We start from the raw sequence: 12,437 nt of genomic DNA on the forward strand, positions 1-12,437 counted from the left end.
TCTCACATAATTAAACTGAGATTCTGAGCAGAAAAAAATATCTTTGGGTGTAAATGAAATTGAAGTTGTGAGCGGAAAGTGATGATAGAAACACTAGAATACTAGTAAATACTGCACTGGTTATACAGCGTGAATATATGTATTTTTTCATAAAATGTAATATAACACCCAGCATGCTTCTAAATAAATAGGTAAAGCAGAAATATAATATTTGACTGTGAATTGATATTCAACTGGATTGAAATTTGCTGTAAAACCTATTAGTTCCAGTGAATGTACAGTTAAGACATACTAATGGAACATACATGCAAGCAGAGGCACCACCTTTCCAAATATTCCCTTTGATGTTGCCTCTCTGTTTCCTGTCTTATCAAAGACCGCAGTTCCTTGGAAACCTATTAACTGAATTTGTACTCCTCCCAGCTTAAACTCAAAGCCTCAGTGGCTCAGCTGAACGCGGAGAGAGGAATGCTGCCGGAGCCGAACAGCAAAGGTCCTAAAGCATACACATCAATCACAGCTATTGTGTGCTGAATTATACAACATGCTGGACTGACCTTTAAAGTCCATTAATCTCAACCAATATTTTTCTCCCATCTGCCATCCCCTTTTCTCTTTTTTCCTTCCTCGCTATCTGTTTTTACTAGTTCACACTTTGACTGTTCTTTCTTTTTTATCTCTATAATTCTTTTTTTTGTCTTTCCACATTGGAGCTTCCCTTTGTCTCCCTTCACTCGTTAAGTCTCTCGGTGTTCCTATTTTTCAGTCCCTCTCTGGCCTCTGTCTGGCCTCTTCTTTTATCTCACACACTAGATGGGATCCATTTCAACTAGAATGGTTTATATGGTGCGTGCTAAGTATCAGTTTAATTGGAAATCTTCAGAGAAATGCGGGGTAATCACATTAGTCTGGATTTTTAAAGTAATTGCTTCGAAAGAAAAAAATGCACCAACAGCTCTTTGGGGTCACACTAACAGGCAGGTATTCATAAACAAAGACAGAAAAACAACTCCCCGAGAGTTAATCTCCACCAAAAGAAAGTGTTATCTCAATTAAAAATCGTCCTCTCTATTTATTCACCGCCTGGAATATCTTTAACGTCTTTCTATGCTGCTCTCATATCAGATAGAAAAAGAAGGATTGTAAGCTTCCCCCCTCGATCCTCAGCCGGCTGCCTTCAGTATGGGGTGGAGAGAGAGAGCTGTATTGATCGGCTGACCCAACTCCTTCACCGCTGCGCTGGAGAACCTAGCAGAAAACACCAGAATCTTGATGAGGCTCGGCGCCAATGAGATGCCAGCCCTCCCTCTCACCTCCAGAATTACCTGCAGGCCTGCACTAACCTCAACCCTCAACATCACCTGTGCTGATATTAAATGCATCTCTTTTGGGGGAGGAGTTTGATACACACACAGTGTAGAGGGGCTGAAGCACAACTCCTCGACCACACACACACACACACACACACAATTAGGCGCAGGTAAACACACACAACGTAAACACATAGGTTGCCTGTGCCTTGCACCAACTCTGGGCAGTAGTGGCTGCAGGCGTGTGTGTGTGTGAGTGTGTGTAGTGGTGTGAAGCTACATTCCAGTGAGATCAATATCACTCACGGCGGAGAACAAACATCACAGTCATTCATCAATCCATAATGCTGCTGCCTCTTTGCCCTCTAACCGTTACTATGAACAGGGTATTATGATGTTAGCCTGGACTGGACCGTGCATTATGAATGAGCGTTGAGTAAACAACTAGGTACAACACAGCTTGATCAAAACACTTAACTCTTTCGCTGTAGCTCCAGTCTGAGGTTAATGAGAAGAAATTAACATTGAGACAGAATGAAACATCGATGGGAAGTTGGGGAAAAGAAAACTGACCAACGAGCAGAAGGAAATGAGACAGGTGAGAGATGGGGGAGAGTTGAAAAAATATCATTTATTTGTAAATCCTTCAGGGAATAAAAAGAACAGGCACTTTACATGATCACTTGGCATCCAGAGCCCATGTGGGAAGCTGTTTTTTTAAATTTTTAAAAAACATATTGTCAGATTTGATGCTGGACTAATGAGGCTTGGTCAGATATCAGCTCATCTGGCTCTGTCAATAGCACACGCTGAACTCACATTCTGATTGGTCTTTGAGGGCTTATGTAAAGCTTAATAATGGATGATCATTTTAAGTTTTAATGATGCTCTGCCTCAACAATAATAAGTTGAGGCAGAGCAGAAGTCCCCCTTTAATTTAGCACTCAGCTAGCAGTCTTGCTTAGTGCAGCGAGTGTGCAGAGTGTGAGTGTATATTTATGGTAGTGCTTCCTGTGGTGATGAGGGTCATCATTAAACAGCTATACTGTATAACTAGCTGTTCATTAAACCCGACCACTGGATTAATTTCACTTCCATATCCATCCAGGAGGGCTGATCACAGGGTAAAACCCTTTCTTCGTTAGTTCAAGACAATATATTGAATGATTTATTTAACTTACTTTATTAAATTTTTCTCTCAAGATGTGAAAATGTAATAACAGTCACAGAAGACCACTCTTTCCATTCTGAATTATATTAGCAAACAGTCTGTGATTCTTGTAGAGGTGAAAAGTTTGAGCCTTGAATATAAATGCCTCATCAGCAACAGTGGGCAAGCTACTTCAAATGGACTGCTCCTTCGTTAAGCATGCCAGCAACACATGAATTTTCATGATCGATGCCAAGGCCACACTTTATCATCTTTGAATTCATTATCAAATATTGAAGACCGCTTTATACTTTTCACTCTCAAGTGTCAGAATAACTGATGTCCCAATACTAGCCACATGCCCTGGAGGGAATGTTGAGTCAGTTATAGAGGCAGGGACAGTGTATTGAATTGCCCAAGCGTTTTATAAGCCTGTCTCTGACAGAAAGACTCATAAACAGCAATGTGGCCCTACAGAGGGTAGTGAGTAACAACATACAAGCCACTCACGCATTCACACACATACACATCTGTCCCTCTATCTTTGTGAGGACCAGAAAAAATCACATTTCCTCTCAAAATTAACTTAACCATGAATTAAAGGGATAGTTCATTGTTTTGGCTGTTTTTTCTTTTTTTTTTTTTGACACAAGTGTGGTGTGTTGTCTAGAGAAACCAATACATACATGTTTAAAAAGTCCCTGCTGGGAGCAGAAGTGGTTAGTTATTGAATCTTGAACTAATGCATACATGTTTAAAAAGTCCCTGCTGTGAGCAGAAGTGGTTAGTTATTGAATCTTGAACTAATGCATACATGTTTAAAAAGTCCCTGCTGGGAGCAGAAGTGGTTAGTTGACCCTACTAGAGCTTAACAAGCTTTTGGCATCATCAACCATGCATTTTTTATTAGACTGTTAACATGAATGGGTTGGTGTCACTTGACTGGTTCAGGTCTAGGGCTGAAACAATTAGTCAATAAATTGATTAATTCATCAAGAGAAGCGAGACAAATGTTCCACTTTTAGGACCTCTGAACTCTCTCAGTATGTCAAATCATCTTGGCGTTTTGACTCTGAATTAACATGAAATGCACAGAAAAAGACAGAGGTTTAGGTGTGCTTTTTTAAACTAATATATTCAAAATCCCAAATATTTTGCAACTACTACATGCCTGGAAAAGCTCATCCACGCATTCATACCTTATCTTAAATAATAGCATGTACTGAGTCATAAAATTCAACACTTCAAAATTCAGCAGCTCAGTTCTCAACAGGTACTAGAAAAGACCACATAACTCTTATCTTATACTTATTGATTTTAAGATTCTTCTCCTCACCTACAAAGCAGTCAATGGTCAGGCTCCAGTATACTTTTCTGAACTTATGACCCTTTATATGTCAGTAGGCAGCCTTAGATCATCTGACAAGTCAAATTCTTCAAAGGGAGACCAAGCTTCAGTCAATGCCCTCAAACTTTGCAACAGTCTCCAACACCAAGGGCTTGCAATTTCAGTCTCTACTTTTAAGTAATTTTTTTTCCTGAAATTCTTTCTTTCTACAGTAAACAAGCTTTTTCTTCTTTATTTTTTGCACTATCAAATAATTATATGAACTGTTTATATTCATATTGCTCCCTTAATCTGGTGTTCTCATTTATCAGAGTCTAAATTGTTAAACGACACCCTTAAAACCCATAACAGAATAAAAACACAATAAACCCACAAAATCTTGAGCCTGAAATGTTAAAGCTTCTTTTTGTACACAATATAATGAATAAAATATGAGTAAATTAATTAATTTGCTGTTAGATTTTGACTTGATTTTGATAAACACGCTCAAAAAACAAGCTGTTTTGATAAACATATCTGCTATTCATCATATCTCTGAGGCACACTAGTAATTTAATATTTTCTCGAGCGTGAGCATTTATCATTCGTAAAGTGCCAATGTGTTGTTCACAGGCCACACCCTCATCACCTCTAGCTGACTCCAAGTCTGAGCTGTGACTGGGTGAGACTGTGGTTAACCTTAAATTTAGACACTAGATATGTAATAAATGATCATTATTCATTCTTCAAATACCTCAACAAAATTTTAATTTAGTAGAGGTCCTGAGTGAATTCAAAAGCCAGAGTCTCACACAAATACCCATATTTAACATAATAAAGGGTAAGCAAGAGCTTATTACATGATGGGCTAAAATGCTAAGACATTATGGACTGAAGATTTTGTTACCTTACTGGATATGTATTACATTATGGGCTTTGTTTACACTTAAGTTTATTACATTACTGCCTTTCAGAAGAAGTTGTCTTTAGGTTTTTTTATATATATAGTTGCATTATAAATTACCTTACAACCAAAAGTAAAGGTATCTAACAAACTGAACCAAGCTTAAAACAAAGCTGTTTTAGTCATTTTAGTGAGACAGTTCATGTGACATGACAGTAAAAATATCAACAAAATTTGCTTAAAAAGATAATAAACAAGTTCAAATGTGTTATTCAGGTTGTGAATATACAGTATATATATAGAAGTGAGTATTTTATAATAAGCAATATGAATAAATGGAAAGCATGCTAGCCGGAGAATAACATTACTCTCCAGCTAACATGCTTTCACACCTTAAAATATATACTGGTGGTGTGCAGTGCACAAAAATATCTACTTCATGTTATTTTTAGTTTTGAGAGGACACACAAAAAAGGCTGTTTGCTTTTGTGGATGGTTAAAATGTTTTTGCATGTTACATTGTGGCACAAAATGTTTTTATCGCTCACCCACCTTGTTTTTTTTCTTACATGCTGCTCGCTACCAGATCTCTGAACATGGGAATCTTGGCCCATATATTTCCATGTATCAATATCACTGTCAAAGTGTAACTCACAACACTTGTGTCAAATCCAGACTATCCCCAAAGTCTAAGATGAGTCTGACTCTGATGACTGACTGAAATACAAGAACTAACCTTAACCCCCTAAATCACTCCGCATTCATCCCAGAATTAACCTTGATTGAACTTGAAAAGTAAAGGACAACAAACAGTTTAAACTTTGGAGTTTTTTCCTCGTGTGTGTGATCACTGATTACAGCTCCAAACACTGTACACCACACTTGTGCACAATATGGGCACATTTAGGTTGGCTTGGGGAAAAAGAAATGTACAGAGAAATGTGGAAGGAATGAAAAAATACATCAGGGAAGTAAAAGGAGCGGATGGTGGGATATAAAATAAGTTGGACAGATAAAAAGTAAGGCTGAGAGTGAAATTGACTTCTGAAGTCAGAGCGTAACATTGGAAGAGACAGGAAACGCAGAAGTGATGAGAAATATAGAAAAACACATAAAGTTTCAACATTCTCCGGGGATTTTTACAGCTTCCCCGTGAATCACAAATTAAGACATACAATGTTTCCTTTCCATTGCAGATATTTGTTTCATGTTTCCTCCAACCTTCCATGGAGAAATCATATCCTGGCACAACTCAAAAGATCAATACAGCTACAAGATATGTGTATGAATAGATTTCACAGAACCAAACAGGGATGGCAAACAAATAAAACAGGGGATGTTGCAGATAACACCAAACATAATGCAAGAATTATACCATGAAGATGAGAACAGAGACAAAAACTAAAATACAACAAGATGAAAAACAATGTATTAAAGATGAAAAAGAATGAAACTCGCAAACAAAAACATACAACAGACATTATGAGACATGAGAAGAGATGACGATGTTGGGTTACCACAGGTAGTAGATTACGTAGTCAACATAGCTACCTAGAAAGGCCATGACACAGATGCTGATGGCAAACATGGAGCTGAGGCTGAGGCTGTTGCCGTCCTCGTTATGGTACATGGCAAGCGCCACCTCACAGTGCCGTCCCCGGTAACCCTCACTGCAGTGGCACGAGTAGCGGGAAGGAGAGTGAGCCAGACAGGTGCCGTGGCGGCACGGCCGGCTGGCGCACAGTGTATAGATACACACTTTGCCCGAGGAGCTCTCTTTGGTCATGTGGCCTGGAGGGCACCTGTGCAGAGAAGAGACAGGTGATTGTAGTGTAAGGCAAAGACAAGAGACACTTGGAAGGCTGTTAGATAAAAAGAAAAATGAATTCTACAGAGTCATGAAACTTAAGCTGACAGTGTAAAAATAAATCTCTCTTGAGTTACACCTCTTATATCAGATTCAAAAATATGCTCCTTGACGGTTACAGAGTGTCAACTATACTCTAACTAAAAAAAAAAGAAAAAAAAAAGAAAAAACACAGAAAAAGGATCCAAGAAGCTAAGATTGGCTTTGCAGTAGTAGTCCCTCAGTATATTTGTACGAAATATCCCCTGTATCATTCACCCCTGCCCCCTGCTTCTCTCAGCGCTTTGTATCCTGAGGCATGCTGCAATCACAGAATATGGATATCCAACCGCAGTGTAAAGTCCCACACTGTTTCAGAGTCTTGAAATCACAGCCAGGAGACTTAGCGGTCCTGCAGAGTTTAAAGAGGCAGCAGATCCTCTGACTGTCACTGCTGTTATGCACTATTCTCTCAGGTTGACACACTATTAGACACACAGTGTCACAGGACTGAACTCAGCCTAGCTGCCATCTGGTGGACACTTTGATTTCAAGCGTGTTGCAGGAATCTCTGACTCTGTATGTGCTATCCAGCTAGTATATTATCTGTAATGATTACAGTGTTTTCTTCATGTGCATAGTTTTTATGTATATGCATTCACTGTGATGTTTTACTATACATTACAGGGGTAGACAAAAACAACTTTACTTTGTAAAGCACTCTATAAAGGGTTGAAACATTGTAACTAATGAGTACATTATTGGTCAATAAATTGTTTAATAAAGCTTAATAGACCATTTAGAGGCCAATAATGGGAACAACTTTAGGGTTGCAAGTTCTAAATATTGATAAACCATTTGTAAAGATCCATGGGTTTCTTATTTTTTCATAAGCTATCAGCAGAAGTTAGTGAGTCATCTGTCAGAACAGATAAATAAGTGGTCAAAGGGTCAATTGAATGAATCTTCCTGATGAACTAAAGACCTAGCAAGGTGGAGGATAAATTACTGGCCAAAAGGACTTTCCACAACCCGGCAACCCAGAAGTTGTTCATCTTAATGGCTTATAACTGATCTAAAGCAACTATTTATAGCTTATAAACCCTTTACAAAGTGTGCCTTTTTAGAAAGTGGTAACAAAAATACCAACCTTGAAATAGTTTAATCACTGCAAACACTACAATGGTGGACCACACAATGACATGCCAATTAGTGCAATAATGTTTGCTTAGTTTACTTTACTCCTCTTTTTAGATGTGTTTACAATTTTGATTATATTGGTTTAATTGGTTTATTGGTTGTTACTCAATATAGAGCACTGCACAGCTGCATTTTATGTATGAAATGCACTATAAAATAAAGTTATTATTATTATTGTGACTTGGTTACTTGGTTGTCTGTCCTTGTAATATGATGTCGTGATTTTCCAGGCTGTTCCCCTTGACATACTGTATTTTTGGGCCAATGCACCTGCAATTTGCCACAGATGATTTGTCTTCTTTTGAGCTTTTTTTTGGTCTCATGTTGCACTGAAAACTATGGAAGCCCTGAGAGGCAAGTGAGAAAAAAAATTCTGGTCATTTTCTAAGTCTGATCTAAATTGTTTTCTCTCCTGTGTCTATAACTTAAGAACAGGTGAAAAAAAAGATTTTGCCAGAATAATCTTTCGGTTTGAGCCCTCCGGGTGCGTCTGTGTCACGTTCCAGCTGCGATGCGGCCACTGGAGCTGATCGTAGCCACTCTAGTCAATGCTTGTGCTCCCACCAGATGTGCTGCAGCACGTTTCAGAAGCATCCCAGAAGTGGCTCTCTGCTCTGCTAAACAGACGCGCCTGGTCTATTTTTTACAGAAGTTGCATCAAGCTACACAGAGGAGAGCAAGCTGGGCAGGAAGTCAGACACAGAAACAGCATAGAGCATCCAGTCAATTTTCAAAATAAAACACCCCGTGCAGGCTCCCGATCGTATATCAACAATAAACATAATTAAAACAAAACAAAGAAACCATTTAACTACGTAGCCTGCCTACTCATAACAGAGGCATGAAAATCAAGGAAAATGACCAAAACAATAAAATATGAATAAGTCAACAAAATCAGGCAGTTAAGTTGCACTCCTACTGTAGTAATTAACTGTAGTAATTGCGGTAGCCTAAAGGCACTGCTCGGCTTTGAATAGGCTGCCATAACTGAATTTAAAAGGCAGCTGGCTTGACTGCAGTCAAAACGCTCTATTTCTGAAACGCTCCTAGTGGGGTATGAAGGATGGAACAAAACCATGTCAGAGCTGGAATGTGATGCAGATGCTCCTGGTGGAATCACAACGTTAGTTCCTTTTTTACCAGGATCATTTTTCTAAGTTACTTTTTTTAAAATCTGTGAAAACAGGTGAAAAAAAAAGTTTTGGCAATTGAAACATTTTTTTTTTTGTCAGGATCACTTTTCTAAGCGTTTGTTGTTGTAATACTCATTTTGGCCACAACAAGCTGAAGTGCACCAGCACCCCATGTTCTAAATAGGACTAAAAGCATTCATGATTTCTTCCAGGTGAGCACAAGGTACATATATTGTATGTTAGCAAGTTATGTAACATTACTGTCATTTCTTTCTTTTGGCTATAAATGTATTTTAATTGGCACTAATCTGCTGTTAGTGTCAGCTATACTGATGTTAGCCGTTAGCCTGCTAGCTAGCAGGTGAAAAACATAATGTTCATAATTAACCAACAGCTACAACCTATCCTGGTATCCTATCGACTGCATAGGTAACGTTAATTTACTGTAACGTTAGTAATGGTATCAGTGTCACTTCATCCCTTATGCGTTGGATGTTTTACCAATGAATATTAAAAAAAAACTACTTATGAGTGGGGCATTTGGATACTTGCTAAGGGAACAGAATAATCCTGTACATTTAATGATAGCTGTACACAAGAGAAAAAGCACTTTGGATACATTTTGATTTTGTAAAATTAAATTAACATGGTTATTATTCATAATTATGGTACAGAATTGGATGCTGTTTATTGAATATTGCAACTAATTGCTTATTTTGAATCAGTCCAGCAGTTGACAGTTGAACCATTGGTACTTAGACAATTGGTTCTCTACCTTTTCGTGTCAAGGACCCCAAAATTGATATGTAACAAGCCATGGACCACAATTTGATAAGATTTCTGTTCTAGGGACCCCTGCCTGAGAAGATAGTTGTTGGATATGATTTAGTAGAGAATTCAATAACTGTCTATATTGTAGGTGGGGAGGTAACCATTGAGAGAGATGGTTAGAATGTATGAGAATGATCAGAATAGTCATTCTCATACATTCTGCTAACTTCTAATGAATAGAATATTAGTATAATTGAACTATTACCCATTTTTATGGAGATCCCCAGGAACCTCAAGGACCCCTGGGGTTTCCTGGACCCCACTTTGAGAGCCAATGACTTAGACCAATCAAAATCACCCTTGAGGCCAGTCAGCTGATTTTTGATTGACTTTTCCATCTCAAGCTTAAATTGTAGTTTCCGCGTCTGTGAGTCTGCAAGGTCTGCGAGGTACGCATGACGTAAATTTTGTCATCAGAGGGTTTGCGCGTAGGCTCTGTGTGGACATCCGCGTACCTGCAATTTGTTGTGTCCATGCGGACCTGTCCACACCGGACACAACGTTGTGTTCCTGTAGACGGCGATCTACTGCGCATGTGTGGAACGCATCCTCCAAGCGGACCCCAGAAGGTAGTATAAACACATCAACTACCCATCCGTGGTGTCTGCAGCTGTCCGTGTGCGCGTCCGCTCAGGAGTATAAATGAAGCTTAAGAGGTAGAGACTTAAAAAATGGATCATAAGATTTTTTTTCTCACCTGCTTCTCAGGGCTTCTGTAAAAACTCATACATACAAGTAAATGATGATTGCGAGACCATGTTTATAGCTGACAAATGATACTAAATTGTATTCAAACTAATTTCACCCTGCTTTGTAGAAGTGTTTCAAATTGTATTATTTCACATTTACATTATTTTATCCAGCTGCTCTAATAATTGCTGTTAATTTGCAAGTTAAGTACTGGCATTACTAATTTTATTATAAACAAGGCTGTGGTATGCACTGCTTGTCTCTGGATGTATCCGTGCAAATATGTACAGAGCGTGCCTGCATACTGTAAGGCCTTATTAACATCCCAGGGTATTTATTTTTTGTATTTACTGCACCTGCACTCGTGGTGTCTCCAGAGGTCTACGCAGACCAGAGGAGGGGAGCAGTGATGTTTCCTGCAGGCCTCTGAAGAGCAGCCGACGGAGATGCCCTGGGAGGAGACCACCTGAAGCCCCTCTGAAGACTGCTCCTGATCCAGGGGAATGGTGCGGCCATAAAGCCTCAGATCACGCAAACAGCCTGTAGAGAGAGAGAAAGAAAGGAGAAGAAACAAAAAACAGAGAGTTTACAATGCCAAAAGACATAGTAAGACAGCAGTCCTCAGGCAAAATCTTTTATGGACACACATTTACACTGTGTCAGGGGTGTAAACTCAAATGCGCACACAAACCAATTCACCGACACACCTGCAGACCAACGTACTTGTGCACAACACACAAACAGCCTCAGGCTAAGCTGTCAGCATGGACTTCTTTTTTTGCAGGATATTTTCTCTGCTGGTTAGTTTGCTCACTCTGTGGGAAGCAAGAGGTCTAACACATCATTTAAATACAGATCAGTGCCACTGACTCACTTTCTCACATCTACCTAAAACTACAGCTTCAAACAACTTTGGGCCATGTTGTGAAATATAGAAGTACCAGTAAGTGTTAAAGATCACCACTGAATCCTGTATGTGTCCGTTCATCTGAACATTTATACATTTATAACTGTGATGTTCACTTCTCTAAGTACTGTTTGCATATCGCCAAATGAACTTGCTAATTCAAATATCAATCATCCATTGATTTGATTGATTTTTCAACGCACTGATTTATCTGTACATCCATTCATTCAGTCTCATTCCTCTAAAACCCGTAAGTAGCCACCTACCAACAAAGCTCCGGTTGTGTCCTGAGGGAAAAGAATTTCCGAGCATCACCACAGAGGGGTCAATAATGATTTCTTGACTACGCCCAGGAGAGGCCGTAATTTCCCGCCGTCCTCCACCTCCATCCAGTCGCAGGGTGAACTCTCTGCCGTAGCGATCGAGCTCCACCTCGTGCCACTCTCCATCATCCAGGCGTTGGAAGGGCAGCGTCAGGTTGTACTCTCCATCACCGAGGTTGTAGAAAACAGCCAGCAGACCCTGAATAACCTGAGATATACAGTAGAGCTTTGCTGATTTGAAATGCAAACTTCAAAACAGACAAAAGATTAAAAAAAACAAAAAAAAAACCCTGAAGATGTTTTAATTTTTTCTTTTTTGGATGGGCTTCACATTAGAGGCATCAAAACTCTACTTCTGGACTGCATTCAGAAGACTTTTGTATAGCTCCAACAGAATCAGCTGTTAACACTATTTCTGTTAGAGTGGATTTCATGACTTGGAACAGCTGTGTGAATAAAATTGTAAAATGAGGTGACACAAATTCTAAACTGACAGAGCTGGACCCCTGCCATATAATGCTATGTTGATGGGCGAAAACAGATCTTGAGCATAACAACATTATGAGAAGTAGGCCAGTTCCCATGGTGAAGAAAAGGAAGCAAAGGTTGGACCAGGCAAGGATTATGAAATTTAACTACCCAGAAAAGGCTCTCTGTGGTGAACCTGCCAGAAAAATGGCATAAAAATTTCAGTGGTAAAAATTAATTCAGCAATTTTGCAGCCATGATGCCTTGCAAAGCTGCCGTACACATCACTGCATGGCAGAAGCCGGAGTCATCCCGAAGGGAAGGTATACAAGAAACAACAATTATCTT

The 12,437-nt window shown here is 39.3% G+C and overlaps 1 protein-coding gene and 1 long non-coding RNA gene across 2 annotated transcripts in view; one reads left to right on the plus strand and one right to left on the minus strand.

Annotated features, from left to right (window-relative positions):
• LOC137182753 (neural-cadherin-like) overlaps positions 1 to 12,437 on the minus strand; it is a 99,517-nt gene that overhangs the window by 1,874 nt on the left and 85,206 nt on the right. Inside the window, exons 30-32 of the mRNA XM_067589197.1 lie at positions 11,565 to 11,829; positions 10,748 to 10,931; positions 6,243 to 6,493 (exon numbers count right to left, since the gene is read on the minus strand). Coding sequence (XP_067445298.1) covers positions 6,243 to 6,493; positions 10,748 to 10,931; positions 11,565 to 11,829 — 700 coding nt within the window. The remainder of the gene's footprint in view (positions 1 to 6,242; positions 6,494 to 10,747; positions 10,932 to 11,564; positions 11,830 to 12,437) is intronic.
• On the plus strand, positions 8,936 to 10,932 carry LOC137182760 (uncharacterized). Its single transcript, XR_010928369.1, has 2 exons — positions 8,936 to 9,082; positions 10,769 to 10,932. It is a non-coding gene; the product is annotated as an uncharacterized lncRNA (long non-coding RNA).

The sequence above is a fragment of the Thunnus thynnus genome, chromosome 5 (assembly GCF_963924715.1).
Source record: "Thunnus thynnus chromosome 5, fThuThy2.1, whole genome shotgun sequence".
Classification (NCBI taxonomy): Eukaryota; Metazoa; Chordata; class Actinopteri; order Scombriformes; family Scombridae; genus Thunnus; species Thunnus thynnus.